This window comes from Microcaecilia unicolor, chromosome 9, assembly GCF_901765095.1.
Source record: "Microcaecilia unicolor chromosome 9, aMicUni1.1, whole genome shotgun sequence".
NCBI lineage: Eukaryota > Metazoa > Chordata > Amphibia > Gymnophiona > Siphonopidae > Microcaecilia > Microcaecilia unicolor.
In genome coordinates, this window is record NC_044039.1 from 179,466,633 (window position 1) to 179,489,643 (window position 23,011).

At 42.8% G+C, this 23,011-nt stretch overlaps 1 protein-coding gene across 3 annotated transcripts in view; it reads right to left on the reverse strand.

Annotated features, from left to right (window-relative positions):
- Nucleotides 1-23,011, reverse strand: part of PPP2R5E (protein phosphatase 2 regulatory subunit B'epsilon) — a 279,362-nt gene that overhangs the window by 23,860 nt on the left and 232,491 nt on the right. For 2 of the 3 annotated variants that reach the window (XM_030215510.1, XM_030215507.1), the window contains exons 11-13: nucleotides 21,589-21,708; nucleotides 11,456-11,583; nucleotides 9,882-9,983 (exon numbers count right to left, since the gene is read on the reverse strand). In XM_030215510.1, coding sequence (XP_030071370.1) covers nucleotides 9,882-9,983; nucleotides 11,456-11,583; nucleotides 21,589-21,708 — 350 coding nt within the window. The remainder of the gene's footprint in view (nucleotides 1-9,881; nucleotides 9,984-11,455; nucleotides 11,584-21,588; nucleotides 21,709-23,011) is intronic. The other variant, XM_030215508.1, reaches the window with a different exon arrangement.

The following is a 23,011-nucleotide window of genomic DNA, read 5'->3' on the forward strand; positions in this document are numbered from 1 at the left end:
CCGACACGGGAAGGGGACCGGTGACGATGCTTCTTCGATTTTTTGGAACGAAGCACGTCACCGGAGCTTCCCGGCACCGACGAGGAGGACGTAGAATCCAGCCGTCTCTTCCTCGGGGCCGAGGCCAAAGAGAGTCGGTCTCGGGGGGGGCTGTACCGCAGGAGCCCTCAGGGTAGGGGGAGACCCACCCGAAGGCTCACCGCCACCAGCAGGGGAATGGACAGCCCTCACCTGCACTCCAGACGAAGCACCACCGTCCGACGACATCAGCAGACGAGGAGGTCTCGATACCACCGACACCGACGCAGCCCTCCGATGTCACCCCGATGCAGAGGGCCGATGCCTCGATGCACTCGATGCAATCGGGGGCGAGGATGAAGGTCCGGGCGCCGACGACGTCGAGGCAGTCGATACTCCCAGTGCCGATGCCGACGAAGAGCCCGAGAACAAAATGTTCCACTGGGCTAACCTCGCTACCTGAGTCCGCTTTTGTAAGAGGAAACACAGACTACAGGCCTGAGGGCGGTGCCCAGCCCCCAGACACTGAAGATACGACGCGTGCCTGTCAGTGAGCGAGATTACCCGGGCGCACTGGGTGCACTTCTTGAAGCCGCTGGAAGACTTCGATGTCATGGGCGGAAAAATCGCGCCGGCGAGATCAAAACTCGAAATGGCGAAAATGGCACCACAAAATAGGGGGAAGAAAAACTTCGACCGAGGCCTAAATAGGGCCTACCCCGACGACGAAAGAAAACTTACCAGGGCAAAAAACTCTAAGTACGGGAAGGGAGAAAACCAAAAGGCCTCCTCCCGACACCTTTTTTTTTTAAAGAACAAAGTCAATGAATGACGTGCGAGGTCAACTTTGGGGCGCGAACGGCGAAACACGACCGTACCGAGCGCGGACAAAAGAAGACTGGCCGGCACGAGCCGGTTCGGGCGGGAAGACGGCCGCGCATGCGCGGTGCGCATCGGCGCGCGAGGACTAGCAAAGGACTTTGCTAGAAAGTGTTCCGATTGGAGAGGCTGCCGTGGACGTCACCCATCAGTGAGAACAAGCAGCCTGCTTGTCCTCGGAGAAAAAATGCTGCATAAATTGCCATATCCACAAATCACCAGCTTTTCATACAGATAAATGAATATATAATATCTAGTAACACTCATAAGATGATGTAGAAGAAATCGTTTGCTCACATCAACCTGGTCTTTAGAGGAACTACGTTGGAGATTTATGCACTTATTCTATTTAAGTTTTTATTTTAGGGTATATGCTTTGCCTCCCAAATAAAACATTTTCCCCTTGAAAGGTGCAGAGTATGGTGTGTTGATGAGTGGAACAAAACATCATTTAAATGTATACAAGTCTGACACTACTATACAAACTCAATAATGCTATGTGTTTTGACATTTCCAGTGAGCATCTTATAAAATTTATTTAAAAAAAAAAAATCAGGTTTATGCATCTTACAACAGCAAAAAAAACAAACACAGCCAGAAGAAAGAGTTTAAACACTACTATGAATTGTATAGCACAGACAAATTATAAGCAAACAGGATTAAAGCAAAGGAAATGCCCTAGGCCAAATCAACAGCAGCATGCACGCAAAAGGTTATAAAAATTAGCTCAATGTTATGCTGTTTCAAAAGACCAAAATTCTTTTGAGATGGTAAAGTGTAGATTGACAAATGCTGTGAATTGTTTCATTTTACAACTACTTTTCACTCGTAAAGTCACAAATTTAGAATGCAAGCCCTCTGGAGACAGAAAATATATCCTCTACCTTAATGCAACTTACCTTAAGATACCTGTATTAATTACTTTGTCAAAGGTGACTTTTCCCAGGATTTTCCACATATTATTTGCTTTGAATCTGTTGTAAAGAACCTCCTCTAAGCAAGTCTCAAATTGGTATTAACAGAGGTCAATATATTGGACATTTAACGACAAAACTCTGCCACTTTCATTTCTGCTCAAGGATCAGCGATGTCAGTGGTGTTATTTAATACTAGTAAATAAGGCCCGTTTCCGACACAAATGAAACGGGCGCTAGCAAGGTTTTCCTCGGAGTGTGTATGTTTGAGAGAGTGTGTGTGTGAGAGTGACTTTGTGAGAGAGACAGATTGAATGTGTGTGGCTGCAAGTGTGTCTGTTAGAGAGTGTGTGTGTGAGATTGACAGTGTGTTTGAGTGGGTATGTGAGCGAGAGCGAGAGTGTATGAGAGTGATACAGTGTTTGACAGTGACTGTGTGACACATAGAGAGTGAATGTGATCGAGTGTGAGACATAGTGTGTGTTGTAGACAGTGTTAGAGAGTGAGAGAGACAGTCAGTGTGTGAGAGAGAGAGAGAGTGTGTGTGAGAGATAGTGTGTGTGACGGAGATACATCCCCCCCTCTCCCTATGTTGGCTGGAAGGACCCCCCTCCGTCTGCGTCTGCCACTGTGTTGTCGCAGAACCCCTCATCTCCCTGTCTGGTCAGTCTCCCCCCCTCCTTTCAGGTCTCCCTACAGCCCTTCTCTCAGGGCTGTGGGTCGCCCCTCCCCCCTTCACCTGTGCTGTCAGGACCCCCTCCTCCGCCTCCATCTGTGGTCTGTGTACCTGTTCTGGCCCTCATCCTCCCCTCCTTGTGCCTGAACTGTTGCTTAGCCTGTGGCAACAGTGGAGAGAGCTGTGCAGGACCTCCTGTTCCAACCCCCTTGTCATGTTTGTAGAGAAAGAAAAGAGGGAAAAAGAGGAAAAGTGGCATAATGTTTGTAAAAAGGAAGAGGGGCACGGCAGGCAGCGAGCAGCTATCAGCTGTGCAAGTGTAAACAAAAGAAAACAAAAAGGAGTTTTGTGTATGCCTGTGTGAGAATGTGGGTGTGACAGTGAGACAGAGTGTGTGTGTGTGTGTGTGTTCGAGAGAGTGTGTGTCACAGTGACACAGAGAGTGAAAGACTGTGTGTATGTGTGCACGGCCCCCTCCTTCTGTGTGAAGTGCAGTCGCCCCCTTTCTGTTAGTTTTCCCCCCTTCCCTCCTGTGAGAGGCAATGTAAGGGTGCCCCCCCCCCTGTGTTTCTGTTTTGAATTATTTCTTTTATCCAGGGATTGTGCTCTCTTTATGCCCTCCATCTGCATAATTTTTCCTCTCCCCTTCCCTCCCATTCTGTTCTCTCACCCCCTCTCCATGTGTTTGTCTGTCTCCCCTTCAAGTTCCATGCCCCCTCCCTTAAAGTGAACCTCATCCAGCTTGCCCTGTTGTTACTGCTGCAGTATCAGGGCGGTTCAGGGCGGCTGTGAACCTCGTCCAGAGAAGACTGCAGTTGGTTTTATCTTCCTGCTTTCAGTTTTTGTGAAGTCCCCTGTTGAGGCGGCTGGAGGCTGTTTATTCACCTTTTTTTTTTTTTTGTTTTGTTAGTGTGTGTCCCGAAGGCTGCTGGAGGCTGTTTCTTCAGGTTTTTTTTTTTTTTGGATTAGTGTGTGTCCCGAAGGCTGCTGGAGGCTGTTTCTTCACGTTTTTTTTTTTGGGGGGGTTAGTGTGTGTCCCGAAGGCTGCTGGAGGCTGTTTCTTCACGGGGGTTTTTTTTTTTTGGGTTAGTGTGTGTCCCGAAGGCTGCTGGAGGCTGTTTCTTCACGGGGGGTTTTTTTTTTGGGTTAGTGTGTGTCCCGAAGGCTGCTGGAGGCTGTTTCTTCACTTGTTTTTTTTTTTTTTGTTAGTGTGTATCCCGAAGGCTGCTGGAGGCTGTCTGTTCACTTTTTTTGTTTGTTGGTGCGAGTTCGGATGGCAGTTCGGAGCGGCAGGTTCTGCAGGATAGCACTGTCAGGGCAGCGGTATTCTCCTCAGCTGGGCGGCAGTCTCGTGCTGTGCGAGCCGTAGGTCCGCCCCTTCTTTTGTTTGAGTTGTTTGATAGGTGCATGGCGCGTGATTGCATTCCGTTGCGTGGCAACGGCGATTGACGCCTTCGCCTCAGACGCTCCTCCCTTGTTGTATTCCTATTGGTGTGACGCTCATCCGTGGGTGTTGCAGCTGTGACGCTCGTTCAGATCATGGCGGCGCACAGATGTACTGTGCTTAAAAGTGGTTACAGAGCTTCGAACATACGAACTTTTGAAGCCTCAGAGTGTGGTTCAGAACGTTCATGGTGCTTTTTATGTCCAGTTGGGGCGTGGCGTAGGTCGCAGATGGGGCGTGGCTGAGGGCGGTGGTAAGTAGTCCGAATAGCCAGGAGGACTACAGCAGTTCAGAACTTCACTGCCACAGTTGGAGGGAGCTTCAGAACGTTCAAGGTGGGATTTATTTATATAGATTTGCTTGTCTCCCTTATGCCACGTTGCAGTCTTTGGGGGTATTCTATCCAACATGTGGACGATACCTGGGGGTCTTTTTCCCACCCTATGACAGCTTCTGTTCCAGTTGTGGTATCAAAGTTGAAGGCTGTTTTTGATGCTGTTCTTGAGAGGCTGACTGTAAACCATTTAAAGTTAAAAGTTACTAAGACTGAGTTGCTTTATGTTGTTGTTAATTCTTCAATGGTGCTGCCTGAAATAGTTTTAACATCAGGGAATCCTGTGAACGTTTCAGCTCAGGTGTGAAACTTGGGATACTGTTGGACACTTGTTTCTCTTTTAAACCCCAGGTTCAGCTGTTGATTCAGAATTCCTACTTTAAATTGCGTTTACTGAGTACACTGTGGCATTTATTGCCTGTCATCTCTGCAGCCGCTCCGCCTCTCCCCTCTGACGTCGCTGCGCTCCTCCGGGGTCTTCCTGCAGGGGCAGTGACATGGAGGGGAGAGGAGGAGCGGCTGCAGTGACGACAGCCAATGTCAGATGGCTGTCTACGGAGCCGCGTTTCAGGTTAAACATCTTTTTTTGGCTTTTTTCTTATTGTACCAGCCGCTGCTGCTCCACAGGAGAAGCAGCAGCGGCCGGACAGTGTTAGTATTGGCGGCTGCGGGTGGCGAGGGAGTTGATGTGCCCGAGGGGGGGGGGGGGGGGGGGGGGGTAGGGGCTTTGGTGATGCGCCGGGGGGGAGGGTCTTGGGTGATGCATCGAGGGGGGGGTAGGGGCTTGGGTGTTGCGCTGAGGGGGGGACACTGAGAGCTGATTGGTAGGCGGGGGGGGGGGGAGTATGGAAACACGCTCCACGTGTTTCTCTACTCCTCCCCCTGCCTGGCTCGCGGTTTTGCAGGGCAGGGGCTTGGGTGTGGCGCCGAAGGGGGGGGGCACTGACAGTGACAGCTGTCAGTGACATCACTGACGTCAGTGCATTCTAAACTGCCTAGCAGACCACCTCCAAGGGAGCCACGGTACCAGGCACATTAGAACGTTGGAGGTGAGAATTATTATATAGGATTTATGCGCCACAACTGAAAAAAACCTCCTTGTTACAGGCAAATAAAAGTATTATAGAAAACAAACATAAGGAGTTTAATCTCACAAAATTTAAGAAAAAGAGAAGAAAGGAAGAGTCTCAGAAAAATACAAGTTAGCAGCAGACTTTTCAACTAGTACCTAAAGGAAAGCATAGGAAATTTCTCATCAACTGTACTAGTGGCACATTTGACACTACCTTATGTCAAATTAGGAGGTGGAGCAGATACCATTATAGGTAATAGGGGCTTCCTCATGGTTACAAAATTCTTAAGATGTCCTGCGTGAAGAAAAACAATTCTTGTATTTTAATTTAATAAAACATTTACATGTAAAATGAAGGAAAAACGTCCCTCCCAGGGCCAACATTTCAGATTTAAAAGCCAAAAAATCTTTTCTTCTTAGCTGTGTGGCCCTTTTGAGGACAAGAAATATTTGCACCTTATATCCCAGAAATTCAACATGGTTGTAAATGAAAATGCAGTCTAAGGTGCTAGTTCCTCTCTGGCTCCAAGGCCAAGGCAAATGAATCAATTTAAATAGCTTTAGCCACCACAGGACGATCACTCTAGACAACCAGACAGATCAAAGCTATCTGATCTTTTCTTGCTTCAGTCTGGCGATTTCCTCACCAGTTCACATAGTACACACGAGTTATTGGTGGTAAGAATTCCTTGGGTACTTGCAAAACTACCATGATGTACTTTTCAAGCATATCAATTGGTGTAAAAACTGGAGATTTCAGCAAGTTGATAAACTGCAAATTCAAGCGCCTCTTCTCCATGGTTTCTCGCTTCTGATGAGTTACCATATGGTCTTTCATTAGCATACCATGCTCTTTCAAATTTTTCAGATCTTTTTCATAAGCCAAAACCTGTTTCTCATACTGAGCCAAAAGTTCTTTGTAGTCCGAGTTACCTGGGACTACAAAGAATCTTTCCCTCGTTGAAATTGTTCCAGTCTATTAAGCAACTTAAATCTCCAGTGTGACCTTCTCTGGTCTCATCTTCCTCCTCAAGCTGCCAACAACTTCAGTAAGAGACTGAGGGTCCAAACAAACTGTCTCATGTTTTCTGCCCACATTCAACTCCGCCTCACTAAGGAGGCTAGGCTCACCCTCCATGTCAACTCGGAACGCCACTGTCCTGTCTTCAAAGTTGGGCCATGGCAGCAACATCAACATCCACTTGTCTCTCCTGCAGTAACGTTGCATTTTCAATTTTAGTTTGGGAAGGGATTCAGGGACACGTTAAGAACGCTGTGCATTATGTCTCCTTTCTGGGACACTCCTGCTCAAGTTTTAATGTGGGCCATGGGGACTTCAAAGATTGGAATCTTCTGCTGAACCAGAGTCAGACCCCTACCAGACTCGGATGGGTAAGTCCAGGGTTTTCCCTTTCATTTAACCATAGCTAACCCTGCAAAGCTCACAAGCAAGAAGCAGAGCTCAGATTCGTGTCTGCCTTCAGTGCCATCTTGACTCCTCCCCCTGTGTGTCAAATTTGGCTAAGATTTAATGCTAAAAAATGCAGGATCATGTATTTGGGTTGCAAAAACCCAAGGGAGTGGCACAGTAGAGGGGGGTGAAGTACTTCTAGGCACAAAAGAAGAGCAAGACTTGGAGATGAACGTATTAGATGATCTAAAGGTAGCCAAACAGCTACAAAAAGTGACAGCAATAGCCAGAATATTGCTTAAGTGAAAAGGGAGATGAATGGCCAGCAGGAAAAAAAGGCGTTATAGTGCCTCCCTTCAGTCAGATCTCCTTCACTGTGTACAATTCTGGAGACCATACCTTCAAAAATATATAAACAGGCTGGAGTCAGTGCAGTGGGTGATTACTAAAATGGTCAGAGGTGTTTATCATAAAGTGTATCGGGACAGACAAAGATCTCAATTAAGTATACTTAGGAAGAAAGGCGAGTGTAGATATGATAGAGACATTTAAATGTTTCTATGGCATAAATGCACAGGAGGCAGGTCTCTCTCAACTGAAAGGAAGCTCTGGAATGAAGGGCCATAGCATGAAGGTGAAAAAGAAAAGACTAAGGAGTAATCTAAGGAAATACTTCTTTATGGCAAGGCTGGTGGTGCATGGAATGGCTTCCCAGTGGAGAAGAGGACTGTATCTGAATTCAAGAATGCATGGGACCTCCAAAGGAGAGGAAGAGTGTAGAAATTAGTAGTTGATGTGGATTAGCAGACTGGCTAGGCCACATGGTCTTTATCTGTCAATATTTTCTCTGTTTCTAAGTTACTAGGCTTAACTATATTCTCCAGCAACAAATTCTATAGCTTCACGGTGCACTCACTGAAAAAAAATACTTTCAAAAATTTGCTTTAGAACTGCTGCCAGTTAGTTCTATTGAGAGTTTTAGTCTTAGTATTATTAAAATTGCTCCATGCAGTGAAGAAACAGTGGGAAAGAGACCATGAACTCAAGAGTCAGGGAAGGTAGTCTTAAATATGAAAACAGTTTATTGCTCAAAGACTGGACACAGTGACTGTGCTTCGGCATTAGGCCTGCTTCAGGAGTCTAACCCCCCCCCCCCTCCCTATTGTGAGCAACTTAACAGATAATGCATAAGAATAGTCTATAAAGTACATTAAAGAAATATTAGAATCTTATTGCACACTGAAAATTATTTAAAAATAAAGTTGCTCACAATTTTGAAGACACATTTACAGCTAAAAATGGTCAGTCCTCTGCACTTGGATCAATTTGTTATTGTGATTTCTATGTTTTTTTATGTTTTGTATTTGATCAAAGTTTTCTTTGTGTGCAATTAAATCATATACAAATGTGTCCCTAAGTTTCTGCATTGCAATTTTAACAAATATGAATAAGTTATGTGACATCCCTTACTGTAATGTGGTTGTATTAGTTCACATTTGTTGTATTCTGTATGTTTTCAGAATTTTTATTCATTTATATTTTAGTTCTATGTATTTCAATGTTTTTAATGTAATATATATCTCCTGAAATAGGCCTAAGGCCAAAATAGTCACTGTGTCGAGTCTTTGAGCAATAAACTTTTTTCATATTCAAGATTACCATCCCCGACTCTTGAATTCATAGTCGTCTTCCCACTGTTTCTTCACGGCATCTGATCCTTTGTGGGTTTTCAGTGTTCTTCCACCCAGATGGACTTTCACTAAAATTGTTCCATACAACTTATGATTAGGGGAAGGGTTGGAATTTATGTGCATATTTCTGAAAATACATGTGTATGCACGTAACTTGAGAAATTTTGTGCATGCCAAAGAGTAGGTGTAAATGTAAGTGCAGAAATTCTCAAAGATAATTTTCTAAACAGAAGTATCCGCATACTTTTGTTCTAAACATTCAGCAGCATGTTACTACCAGGTACTTGTGGCCTGGATTGGCCACTGCTGGAAGCAGGATACTGGGCTAGATGCAACATTATTCTAACCCAGTATGGCTACTCTTATGTTATGTCTGGCCAGCACACACCATGGAAAAGTATGTATATGTTCTTTATGAGGGTGCTTAGTTATAAAATTTTTCCCAAAGGTGAATCACGTGCAGAGAGAGATAGAAGATCCTCAAGTACCAAGAAATGCAGTCTGATACCAAGAAAATGTGGCAGAAAGATACATAAATATTTACCATTGTTTTGAGTGCCATAGGCATGATCAAAAAGAACTTTCAAGCACAGCTGGATAAATTGTTTACATCTTATGAACTCCAGAAAGAAGCTCTCTTTGGCATAATGCAAGTATTACAACAAGCATTAGCAGTAAATGAGACTGAGAACGTACCCCACAAACCCTGGCTTAGAAGTGAGGTTCATTACTGTCATGGTATGTGCAAAAATAACCCATTTGGAGTAATGCTATAAAGAAGGCACTAACATTTACATGCACAGTATGCATAAATGCAGAAAATCCACCAAGTGCTATTCTGTTAACTATGTGCACATTTCACACCACATATTTTATAGGTGTGCATATACATGGGTAGAACCTGGGCACAGCATGGACAAAACTCTCACTTGTGTTCAGAACTTATAGAATACAATAATTTTAATGTGTATTTCCAGCACCTTAGGTGTGAGCATTTATACCAGCTCCATGGCTGGAGTAAGTGCTTGCGCCTAAATGCATATGCATAAATATACCTGGTTATGTTAGTATCTTATAAAAGAAAACAGGTGCATACTTCCCTTTATAGAATAGGCTCCTAATAGGTCCCCCATTATAGAACTGCACTCAACGAATGCACAATTTAATTCACTTAAACTGTTCATCAGTGGGTGCCTCCAAAACATATAAATATTACAATTCTCATTTTTCCTCCACGCTTTCAGAACTGAAAAACTTAAATACCTGAGATATTTATAAAATCTAAATGCACATACATAGAGATTTAACACACTTAATAACCAGGCCAGTAAGCATGCAGAAAAAAATAGAAAGCAATCAAGGATAATGCAATCAAACAAAAAGCTGAACAAAAAGAACAGTGGCATTTTGCACAGCTGACAAAAAAAGCTTTAAAAAGTTACCGCTGACGATCTGACTTGTAAGTGGCTGTCAGTTCATCGAATAAGGTGCTGTTCATTTCCATAAATGCCTTTAACACATTGTAGACTAGTGCCACAATAGCTCTGTGAAAAGCAACAGAGAAGATGAGTCTAAGGAATCAAAGTGTTTTTCTTCAAGAGTAAACGGTCAATGTGGACTACAGTTTATGGTGGCACAACTACGGTTTATTTCCTTGGTATAGATTATTTTGTTATTGATTACTTGAAATTAATGCTGGAAACACAGCAGCAAATAAAGACACAGAGCAAATGTGCATCAGTGCAAGCATTTTTGCAGAAGCAGCAATATCAGCAGCTCATTGATTAAATAAGCATATCCCATACTCCTTTACAAACAGCTCCTTTCTTGGTTGAAAGTTACAAAAGTCATTCAATTTTTAGCCAACCTTGTTTTAAAAAATATTCGCCATATATTCAGATAACTGAGAACACAAGGAGCCAGTCCTCTCAATGCACAGACTGCCAGGCTGCTTCCCAATTAGTGAGGTTCCAAGAGCTCTGCACAGTTTAAGAAATATGTTATAAATATGACAAACTCTCTAAAAAAACAAAACAAATCCTAAGGGGATGACACATTTCCCTATATATGGGTATTACCAGACTAATAAATCGCACTCTGCCTTCTCAGTCAGAGATTGCGGCACACTACCTGCCTCGACAATTTTGTTACTTGAGTTATATTGGAATTTTTTTTGCTTTTTCTTCAGTGATTGTTAAATATTGTTTATTTTCCTATCTCTGAACTAATTTCTGTAGAAAATTCCTGTTAATTATAAGTATTAATAAAAATATAATTAAAAAAAAGACAGGCTGCCAGCTGGCCCCAGAGCCTTCCCATTGCTGTGTTCCATCTCCTCTGATACAACTTCTTGCGGGCACGATGTGGCAGAGGGAAAGGCTGGAAGCAACCTTTCTTCCGCGCTATTGGTGACTCACTGCAAGTATGGAGATTTGAGGGGTGGGAAGGAAAGACACCAGACTGCAGGGGGGGGGGGAGGGGGGAGGAAATATGTCAGACTGTAGAGGGGGAGGGGATGGAGGGATAATGGGGGAGATGCTTGCCCCTCGGGGTGGTGCAATGCACTACTGGGCCCTAATGACCCTACACACTTATGCTAAGAGTTAAACTAGTAAATCTCCTTTTCTAACAGCCAGTTAAAGATATCCTAATGATAAAATCCCTAAAAATCTGTAACCTGAGGCATAAGGATCCATCAGTTGCAGTCTCATCTCTAAATCCTGCACAGGAGAATCCAGGACTAGAAGGAGAACAGACCAGGGGAGAGATGTCAGACCACTAGAGGCATGGGAGAGATGTTAGCCCTGGTGTGGGGGGGGGGGGGGGGGGGGGGGGAGGGGAAGAGGGGAGAAGCTGCATATGGAGAGACAGGGATATAGAGAAGAGATGGTGGGCATGGAGGGAATATAGGAACAGGGAAACATATGGTCAAATTTCTTATGTTGACTTTACACATGAACTAAGATATGGAATAGGCTGTGCAGAAAAGGATAAAAATCACATTTTTTGAACTTACGGGTTCCAGTGCTCTTTGGAAATCCTATAAAGGCTGGCAAACATTATAGGAAGAATGACATTGGAGTTCTCTTCTATCAAACTCATGATGTATTCATTATTCCAATAATACAGTGCTCTTTCAGCAACCTTTAGGGGGAAAATGCATCATAGACACAGTTACAACCTCCCATAAAAACAAATTCAATAAAAGTATCAAAACGAACTTGCATTTCATAATTTCAACAAACTAGTGAAGTGTGATCAGATTCTTTATTATCCTATCTTTAGCATGATCTAGTCATGGAAAAGAATTTCCAAAACCCATTAACTCAGATAAATGGCCATTTGAAATTACCCACCCTCCCCAAAACTAAACCATTAGCATTGTTTCACAAAGTATTTTGGTTAGGATGGGGATTTAAGGCCGCATTATTTATGCCACTTATTTGGGAGCATGTTCTTAGCAGCAGCACCTTATGATTAAGGGGTGGGCGCTCTATTTTGAAAAATGGAAATGCATGACAGGATCAATAGCCGACTGCTCCTGTTCTGCAAGGGGAGGAGGAGACAAGGTGGTGGGTGACAGTGAGGCTTTGTACCAAGGGGTGGGGAACACTCAGGGGCAGTATGTCCCTCACCTCTAGGCCACCACAGGATTCTTGCACTAAGAATAGAGGTGGTGGCTAGGGAGGAAACAGCATCCTCCAATTCTAGCCCCAACCTGGTCTCTGAGAGCACTGGCTTCCAAGTTAGCAGGCCAAGATTCCCAGGAGAAATGTTAGCATCATTTATGGAGATGCTATTAATTTTCCTGGAATAAATAGATTCCTTAGATGACAAGCCCTCTGGGCTCAGGGAAATACCTAATCTATCAGCATGCAGCTGACCTCAAGCTACTAATGAAAAGATGTATGCTAAATAAAAATAAACAGAACATGATACCAGTATTTTTTGTATGTGTGGTCTGACTGGCTTTTTGGTAAATATGTGACCCAAGTAATTGCAATTTCAGTGTTCTCAGAAACCAAAGAGTTACCTTCTGGGCAGGCTACTTGCAAAAGAGAACAAAGCTGGCGGGTAGAAAGCTACCAGGGCAAGAGCACTGGCAAGGTTTGTATAGAGCTTATCAGAACCCACGAGTGGCCTAGGATTGACCTCTGGTGGGTGTTAAAAGGCAGCACAGAGGTGTTATGTGACACACATAATTGTTTCTAAAAAGAGGTACTGAATAACAAAATAAAATAAAAAAAAACTAAACACCTACTTATCTCATGTTGTGACAACTCTAGCTTAGTGCTTATCAAGCATCGTGAGGTCCATAAGACTATATGTGCTACTATATCAACATATGACAGCATGGGGATACTACATCAGACTGTGTGTGTGGCAGTATACATAAGTCTACTCTTAACCCTTCACAAGGTTTCTCTTATTGTTAAGGCATGGAGCCTTGCCCCAAGCTAACAAGCTCCAAAAATATTATAGCTGAGGAAATCATACTTTGCACGAATAGCATGTGCACAAGTTCTTGTGGAACTAGTGGGATAAGAATCAGAGTAACAATCAGCGAGCATATGGGAAATTCGGGTTTACTTTGAGAATCCATAAATAGTACTGCAGGGGGACATAATTGCTTACCCTTGTAGAATGAGGGGGGAAATGGAGGACTTGTAGAATGAGAATATAAGAACATAAGCATTGCCATTCTGGGACAGATCAAAGGTCTATCAAGCCCAGTATCCTATTTCCAAAAGTAGCCTTTCCAGGTCACAAGTACCTAGTATGATCCCATAAGAATAAAATAGATTTTCATGCTGCTTATCCCAGGACTAAGCAGTGGAATTTCCCTAGTCCATCCTAATAATGGCTTATGAATTTTTCTTCTAGGAACGTGTCCAAATCTTTTTTTAAACCCTGCTAAGGTAACTTCTTTTACCACATTCTCTGGCAATGAATTCCAGAGATTAATTACACATGTGAAAACATATTTTCTCCAATTTGTTTCAAATTTACTACCAAGTAGCATCATCGAATGCCCCCCCCCCCCCCCCCCCCCCCCCGGTCCTTCTATTTTTGGTAAGAGTAAACAAGCTATTCACTTCTACCTGTTCCATTCCACTCAGTAGTTTATAGACCTCTATCATATCTTCTGTCAGTCATCTTATCTCCAAGCTGAAGAGCCCTAGCCGCTTTAGCCTTTCCTCATAGGGAAGTCGTACCATCCACTTTATCATTTTCAATTTTAGCACTGACTGATCAGGGAAGACAAAGCCATAGCAGAGAAGTTAAATTAATTCTTTGCTTCGGTCTTCACCGAGGAGGATTTGGGAGGGACACCAGTGCCGGAAAGGGTATTTGAAACGTGCGAGTCAGAGAAACTAAACAAATTCTCTGTAAACTTGGAGGATGTAATGGGTCAGTTCTGCAAACTGAAGAGTAGTAAATCACTAGGACCGGATGGTATTCATCTAGAGTATTAACAGAACTGAAAAATGAACTTGTAGAGCTACTGCTAGTAATATGCAATCTATCCCTAAAATCAGGTGAGGTACCGGAAGACTGGAGGGTGGCCAATGCAACGCCGATTTTTTAAAAAGGTTCCAGAGGAGATCCGGGAAATTATAGACCTGACATCGGTGCCAGGCAAAATAGTAGAGGCTATTATTATGAACAAAATTACAGAGCACATACAAAAACATGGGCTCATGAGACAAAGTCAGCACGGATTTAGTGATGGGAGGTCTTGCCTCACCAATCTACTGCATTTTTTTGAGGGGGTGAACAAACATGTGGACAATGGGGAGCAGCCGGTGGATATTGTGTATATGGATTTTCAGAAGGCGTTTGACAAAGTGCCTCATGAAAGACTCCAGAGGAAACTGGAGAGACATGGGATCGGAGGAAGGGTATTATTATGGATTAAGAGCTGGTTGAAAGATAGGAAGCACAGAGTAGGGTTGAATGGTTAGTATTCTCAATGGAGAAGGGTAGTTAGTGGGGTCCCCCAGGGGTCTGTGCTGGGACCGCTGCTTTTTAATATATTTATAAATGACCTTGAAATGGGAGTAACTAGTGAGGTAATTAAATTCGCAGATGATACAAAGTTATTCAGGGTCGTCAAGTCGCAGGAGGAGTATGAAAGATTACAGGAGGACCTCGCGAGACTAGGAGATTGGGCGTCCAAATGGCAGATGGTTCAATGTTGACAAATGTAAAGTGATGCATGTGGGAAAGAGGAACCCGAATTACAGTTATGTCATGCAAGGTTCCACGTTAGGAGTTACAGACCTAGAAAGGGATCTGGAAGTCATCGTGGATAAGACGTCGAAAACTTCTGCTCAGTGTACTGCGGCGGCTAAGAAGGCGCACAGAATGTTGAGTATTATTAGGAAAGGGATGGAAAACAAACACGCGGATGTCATAATGCCATTGTATCGCTCCATGGTGAGACCGCACCTCGAGTATTGTGTTCAGTTCTGGTCACCACACCTCAAAAAAGATATAAAGGAATTGGAGAAGGTGCAGAGAAGGGCGACAAAAATGGTAAAAGGGATGGGAGGACTTCCCTATGAGGAAAGGCTAAGACGGTTAGGGCTCTTCAGTTGGAGGGGTGATATGATAGAAGTCTACAAGATAATGAGTGGAATGGAGCGGACATGTGTGAAGTGTTTGTTTACACTTTCTAACAATAATAGAACCAGGGGACATAAGATGAAGCTAGAATGTGGTAGATTTAAAAAAAATAGGAGAAAGTTTTTCTTTACTCAGCGCGTAGTTAGACTCTGGAACTCGTTGCCGGAAAATGTAGTGACAGCAGTTGGCCTTGCTGAGTTTAAAGGGGGTTTGGACAGATTCCTGAAGGAAAAGTCCATTGAACATTATTAATTTCAATTTTTGTTTTGGGTTTTTGTCAGGTTCTTGAGACCTGGGGATTGGCAACTGTCAGAGACAGAATGCTGGGCTTGATGGACCCTTGGTCTTTTCCCAGTATGGTGGTGCTTATGTTCTTATGTACTTATCCCTTGGAAACCAATCTTAAAATATTGGGGGTTGTGTAGATCAGCACTTATCCCTTGAATCTCAGGCAGGGGCATGGCCAGACTTTGGCAGGAGGGGGGTCCAGAGCCCGAGGTGAGGGGGCACATTTTAGAACCCCCCCGGCGCCGCTGACCAATCTGCCATTGCATACTCCTCCCCCCGCTGCCGACCCTCTCGACTCCCCCTCCCGCCGCCAACCCTCCCCTGCCGTTGCTTACCTTTGCTGGCGGGGGACCCCAACCCCCGCCAGCCGAGGTCCTCTTCTTCCTTTGTTCTGTTTCTGAGTCTGACATCCTGCACGTACAATGTGCAGGATGTCAGACTCAGAAACAGAACAAAGGAAGAAGAGGACCTCGGCTGGCGGGGGTTGGGGTCCCCCGCCAGCAAAGGTAAGCGACGGCAGGTTGGCAGCGGGGGGGGGGGGGGGGGGTCAAAAGGGTCGTCGGCAGGGGGGTCCAGGGCCAAATCTATGGGGGCCCAGGCCCCCGTGGCCCCACGTAGCTATGCCCCTGATCTCAGGTGTCTTCTGTAGTCACTAAATCTTTTAAGGTACTTTGGAAGCTGAAGTGATCAGGCCTTTTTTTCAATATTTCAGGTGATTTGTCCAGTTTCTAGTCTTGGCCCAATTTGATAACTGTAATGAGTTTGGAAAGTTATGACTGAGTAAGAAGCAGAAAAGTAGAAAGAGGAAGGCACTGAAGAAGGAAAAGAAGAGTGAGTGGAGGCAAGTTCTCAAAAGCCTGAGCTATATCTTCTGCTGAAAGAGATGAAGTACCAGACTTGTGGCTAGAACTGCTAGTAAGCTGGCGAAGGATATTAAACAGACATTAAGAAGTGCAGAAAAATAGTTTTTCCTGGCCAAGATCATGGAATGCCTGTAATAAGAGGCAGTGCTTTTAAAGGCAAGCAAAGCTTGAGAAGATCGAGTTCTGCATCAGATGCTCAAGATGACGGAGCTGTTACTTCGTAAGTCGCAGCCCATGATGGTACCATGGGTGGGATTGTAAGGGACGGAGAGTTATTGTCCGATGCGGGGTGGCCCTGTCAAAGGCTGAGGCAGTTATAGTATGCCAACAAGATAATTGGTCAGAGAGGTCAAGAGGAGGAAAGTCAGTTGGAAATGGATCACAGCATGACAGAAAATGATCAGGTGTGAGTGACTTGTTCCTAAATTGCTTAAGACAGAGACCAGGGGATGAAGGCTCTAACAAAGCCATAACAGAATAACCAAAAACAATTGCACCTCGAATATTGTGTGCAATTTTGGTCACCATATCTCAAAAAAGATATAGCAGTATTAGAAAAGGTACAAAGAAGGGTGACTACAATTTATTTATGACATACCCCACATTTTCCTGCACAAATTTGAGTTCAATGTGGCTAACAAGCTACAAGAAGACATTAGAAAATATGAAAATACCCTAATCCCACACACTTCAACAAAGGAAAGAATTGTAAATACATATCCAATGGATGGAGGGGGAGAAAAAAACAGGCATCAGTATCAATTAACAGAAATTTTTTTTAAAGGAAAGATTTAAAAAACTTACGATCAAGCTAATCAAAAGATATGTAGTAAGATAGTCCAATAAAAAAAAGGTATTGTCTTTCTTTCCTGTATTTTGATTTATTTCTATTTATACTTTTACAAACTTGTGAGAAACTAAGTAATCATGCTGGGATCTAATATATTTCAGCAAGGAATTCCACCCCTTAGTAACTTGGTAAGAAAAAGGAGCAGAATAAATTGACTTAGACTACTGTTTTATAGGTAGGAAATGAAGATGCAGGTAGTCTCTCTTACCATAGGTTGTATGGCAAGAAGGCAAAGTGACAAGGGCAACATATAATCAGGAGCAGTGCCATATAAAGTCTGAAATATGAGAGCACAGAGCTTAAAAACAACCGTGGCCTTAATAGGAAACCGATGCGATTGTATCAGCAGTGGAGTAGCTCTTCCAAAGCATGGCATATTCAGGACTAACCTAGCTGCAGTATTCTGGGCAGTTTGAAGCTGCCTTAAAACACACACTCCACAAACAGCGTAGATAGAATTCTCTCCGTGTGTTTTTCTACACCTCCATCAGACTCACTCTCTGCTGTTTTCTTTAAGCAAGTATATGAGTCCTATCTTCCCTTTCTTCACTCTTTGGCCTGCACTGGTCTGTCCTCTATTGACGTCCTCTCTAGTTTAAAGTCTGATTCTATTTTCCCCACCTAAAAAATACGGCCTTGGATCCTTCTGATCCAATGAATTACCGCTCTATTTCACAGCTCCCATTTCTCTCTACAGTGATTGAGAAGGTTGTAGCCCAACAACTTTCCCTTTTCCTGGTTGATGTTCATGCTCTGCACTCCCACCAGACTACGTTTCACCAATATTACAAAACTCTGCATACTCTCTTAAGTATTACTAATTATATCCATACTGCTTTCGACAGGGATGATGAAGATCTCGTATCGCTGGACTTATATGTCGCCTTCAACGTTGTGAACCATCAAACTCTTCTACAGCGGTTGTCAGAACTCGGTGTAGCTGGTTCTGCTTTATCTTGGTTTCATTCCTATCTCACAGTTAGAAGCTATTGTGTGCATTGGTCTGAATATTTCTACTTGTTATGATGTTTCCTGTGGAGTTCCCCAGGGCTCAGTACTGGGCCCTATTCTTTTAAATATTTTCTTGGCACCGCTTGCCTTTCTAATTCACTCTTCAGTCATCACTGAGATTTCTTGTACGCTTGATAAAATTGCTGCTTTGTTATCCTCTAATGGGCTGGAGCTTAGTGTCTATAAGACGACCGCTGTTCTCTTTTCTTCAAATCTATCTTCTGTCCTCCCATCACATTCCATCTTAGATGAACAAATCATCATTGTTAAATCTGTTAAGATTTTAGGGGTCACCCTTGATAGCCAATTATCCTTTTCTCTTCAAGTTTCACTGCTGGTAAGGAAATCTTTCGGTTGTTTATTCATTCTTTGGTGCTTTCTCATCTACTACTTACTACTTAGCATTTCTAAAGCGCTACTAGGGTTACGCAGCGCTGTACAATTTAACATGGAGGGACTGTCAATCTAAAAGACAGGTGTACAATCTAAAGACAAGTGTACAATCTAAAAGACAAGTGTAGAGACAATCTGATAGGGCATACTATATTTCTCGAAAGGTTAAGTGCCGAAGGCAGCATTGAAGAGGTGAGTTTTAAGCAGAGATTTGAAGATGGGTAGGGAGGGGGCTTGGCGTAGGGGTTGAGGAAGATTGTTGTAACTCGGTTCTCTCTGGCATCCAATAATATCAGGTGCAGCGTCGTCAGGTTATCAGAACACTGCTCTTAAACTTCTTTACGGGGCTAAGAAATCTGACAATGTGACACCCTTTTTCTTATTTATTTATTTAGATTTTGCTCACACCTTTTTCAGTAGTAACTCAAGGTGACATACATTCAGGTACACTAGGTACTTCCCTGTCACCGAAGGGCTCACAATCTGTTTCAACCTGAGGCAACGAAGGGTTAAGTGACTTGCTCAAGTTCACAAGGTGATTCCCCATCTTTTCTGTATAGTTTTCTCTCTCCCTACCAGCCAACACACCCCCCTATATTCAGCCAATCAGCATCTTCTTGTTGCTCCCTCTTTTCATTAGATTCATTCTCTCTCATGCTTTTCTGCTTGCTTTGGAACTCTGGCCCCTTCCTTGTGACCTCTTCGTTCTAAACTGTCTTTTTTTGAAATTTAAAGACCTACTGAAAGCTTGCTATTTTCATTGCAGTTTTCCTTCTGCAGTAGCCTCTTTCCCTTGTCTCACTACTGTCTTGTTTATTGCACTTCCTTCCTCCCTTTTGTATTTTTTTTATAGATAATTTGGTCACTTGTCCCTCTTCCCTTATAACTATTTATTTGTAACCTAGATTTCTTATATATGTCTTCCTGACCCCTTTCATAATCTTACTTCTTGTAAACTGCTTAGATGTTCTCACTATTTGAGGTATATTAAAGATGAAATGTGAAATGAAATGAAAATAGCAAATTTTTTAAAAAATTGGAGAAAATATCCTTTCACTCAACACTTCCCGTGACTTTGTTGTTAGAGGGTATGAGTTTAAAAAGGGAGGAAAGCTCCTGGGGGAAAATCCCATAAACCATTATTAACCTAGTAGACCTGGGGAAAGACACTGCTTATTCCTGGGAATAGCCAGCATAGAATCTATATACCTTTTTGGATCCTGACAGCTATTTGTAACCTGGACTGTCCTCTGTTAAACAGAATACTGGGCTTGCTAGACCTTTGGTCAGACCTAGCATGACAGTTCTTACATTATGTACTTTGTAGATGTCCCATGAACAAAGTATCCACAAACACACAACCCTCCTTTTTATAGAGATACATTTTGTTCACTAAGGGGGTCCTTTTACTAAGCCGTGGTAGCATTTTTAGCTTGCAGTAGAAATCAGCTGGCATTAAACACTGAGACATCCATTATACTCCTATGGGCGTTTTGGCGTTTACCGCTAGCCGATTTCTACTGCAAGCTAAAAACGTTCCCATGGCTTAGTAAAAGACTCCCTAAAACAATGCCCATCATTTTGAAAATACAAAAAGGTGTTGTATTTCCAACCTTATCCCCTTTCCAGGAAATATGTCCTTCAAATGCAAGTAAAAGCATGTGAACTGCAGAGCTACAGACATGGTAGGCTGTTTTTCATATGGGTAAAAATAACTTATATCCATGGAAACTGCTTTGAAAATTGCTCTCCCCAGGTACTACTAAGGTTCTCTCATTTATTTGATGGAATCAAGTGGTACTCAGCCTTTGTCATTTTTTGAATTATGTTGATGTTAAAATATTTTGTTTTTTCTAATCCCAAATTTTGTGTATTTTGCAATGATGTGAAAGCGTCAAACCAACGGCCTTAAAGTAAACATGTGCCTCCCAAGTCAGATGAACAATGCTGAGAAAACTTGCATCGAATGCAGCTGTATGGACAGAATGCACCACAAGCTAAATATTCTAATTTGCCTTTTTTTTTTTTTTTTTTAAACATGTTTATCTGAACTGGTTCTGAACAAGCCTTATCATTGTAACAGATTTTAGGAACAAAATATATCATGTTGGTACCACAGTTAAGAATGATAACGGCAGCTTCAGAAAAGGAGAAGAAAAACATGGGGTTAATATTCAGCTGGTATGGTCACCGACTTAAGGCCCTTTTACTAAACCACTCTAGTGATTCCCGGCACAGCAAATGCAACGCAGTCCATTCAATTTAAATGGACTTTGTCGCATTTTCCACACGGGAATTGCTAGCATGGTTTAGTAAAAGTCTTTAATCCATATATTCAGCAAAGCTATCCATATAGGTAACCGCACTGAGCATATGGAAAGTGCAGTGACGGGGCCCACATTCTATTCAGCAAGTCCAGACATATAAATTATATTTAGTGGCTGAATATCACCACTAAACAGATCACCTTTTGGCCCACCCTTGATTCTCTCATAAATATCTAGGTATTATGTTTATTTTTTGAAACTTTATGGTAAGGGAGTTTTGTGTTGGCCACCTAGTGGTCAAAGCATAATTCCCTTTGAATACTAGTCTGATTCTGTTTTTTTTTTTTGTTACATTTGTACCCCGCACTTTCCCACTCATGGCAGGCTCAATGCGGCTTACATATACAAGTACTTATTTATACCTGGGGCAATGGAGGGTTAAGTGACTTGCCCAGAGTCACAAGGAGCTGCCCTTGCCTGAAGTGGGAATCGAACTCAGTTCCCCAGGACCAGAGTCCACCACCCTAACCACTAGGCCACTCCTCCACTCCACAGAATCAAAAGATATCAGAGTATAAGAATAAAAGGCATAGAGAAATAATCAAGCTTTCCAAGAGAACAAGCGGCACAGCAGAGGCTCAACAGCTCTCATTACTTCTTGTCCCAATTCTTATTTTTATCTACACATTCAACAAGTCAGTAGGTTAAATGGCTTTAGTATATTATATGTAAGAGGCTCTCCTTTCCGAGGTAAAATTGAACATTTCATTCATCTAAACTACTATATCAAGTGGTGGATGAAAAAAAAAAAACGGCATTAAGATAGATCAGGAAATAAACCACAGACCTGAAAGTGAGGACTAGAGACACACTTGGCAATTTGTTTAAACAATGGTTCCTGAATTTTAACAAATTGTGAAGGTTCAATCACATCCAAAATTTCCTCCAGCTCACCAAGGAACATGACCTGTAGAAAAAAAAAAAAAAGACGTCATTAATTGTTTCTCCACCCATTGTGCCTGTCAAACAACATGCAATGAAAACAAAACCAGGGCCCTCATTCTCAATCATTGTTAAAATTGGAAGATATGGTGTACTTTAGTTTCTAAGGGGGCAGTTTTCAAATCAATTTCAATAGATATTACATGTTTATCTGTAGAAAAACTCTTTCAAAGCTACCCAGGCCCTCTGTGGCAAAATGAAGCAGCGCTGTAGGCAAATTCAGAACAGCACACAAGGGGATCATTTTGAAATCCCTGTACTTGATTTTCAAGGATTTTGGCTGCATATTTGACATCCGCAAAGAATGTAGATTAAATCTAAGTGTCATTAGTGCCTTCCAACACTGGCTTACAGGTCAGCAGTTATGAAGTACCTGCCAGTGTTATTGTCTGACTGCTACATATTTCTTTAACAAAAAAATAAAAGGGGGTGGGGGGGGGGGGAGATTCCATAATGCATTGTATTCTAAGGGTTCACACTGTGTGCAGGTGGTTTCTCATTAAAAGTAGATAACTAAGACCACTTATGCCAATAGATTAGGACCAACTTCATAGACATAGAAAAATTCATTTTTTACTCTTACATCTCATTTGCCTGCCAAAATTTGGAAAATTTAATTGATCGCCTCTCTGCCCAAGATTCCTCTTTTCTATACCCTTGCCACAGATTCAGCACTAGCTACAGCAGGGATGGGCAACCTGTGGCCCATAAGAGACCATAGAAAATACACACAGAAAACAGCCCACAATAATTTAAACATGGCAAAGTCACAAACTTTTTAGAATTATCACCTGACGATTTTATTATGTTCAAAAATGTTTGAACTCTAAAACTACCATTTTTTTTTTTTTGGGGGGGGGGGGGGGAAATGAGGTACCAGCTTACTGTTAATGTCACAGGGACAGACTTTTGTCTGGGGAGCAATGTTGAAGACCTATCACAAGCTCCACCCAAAGTTGCAAACAATAACGGTACTCAGGAAGCACCAAAGATGATCTGGGACAGCTTGCCACAGGGACTGATTGACAACGACTGAAGACTGGTGTTAAACTGAGGGTGAACACTGAGCATTCACAGTGATTTAATTCTGTCAATGTTCTTGTCTCTCTCCCCCACCCCACCCCCAACTTCTACAGGTGACAGCGATGTCCAATCGCTCCTCCACTGCTGCCATCTTTCAACACGGCAGTGCCTTGTGACATATCACTAAGAGTTAGTCTGCCAAATAAAACAATGCTTTAACATTGCCTTATTTGGCAGACTAACCA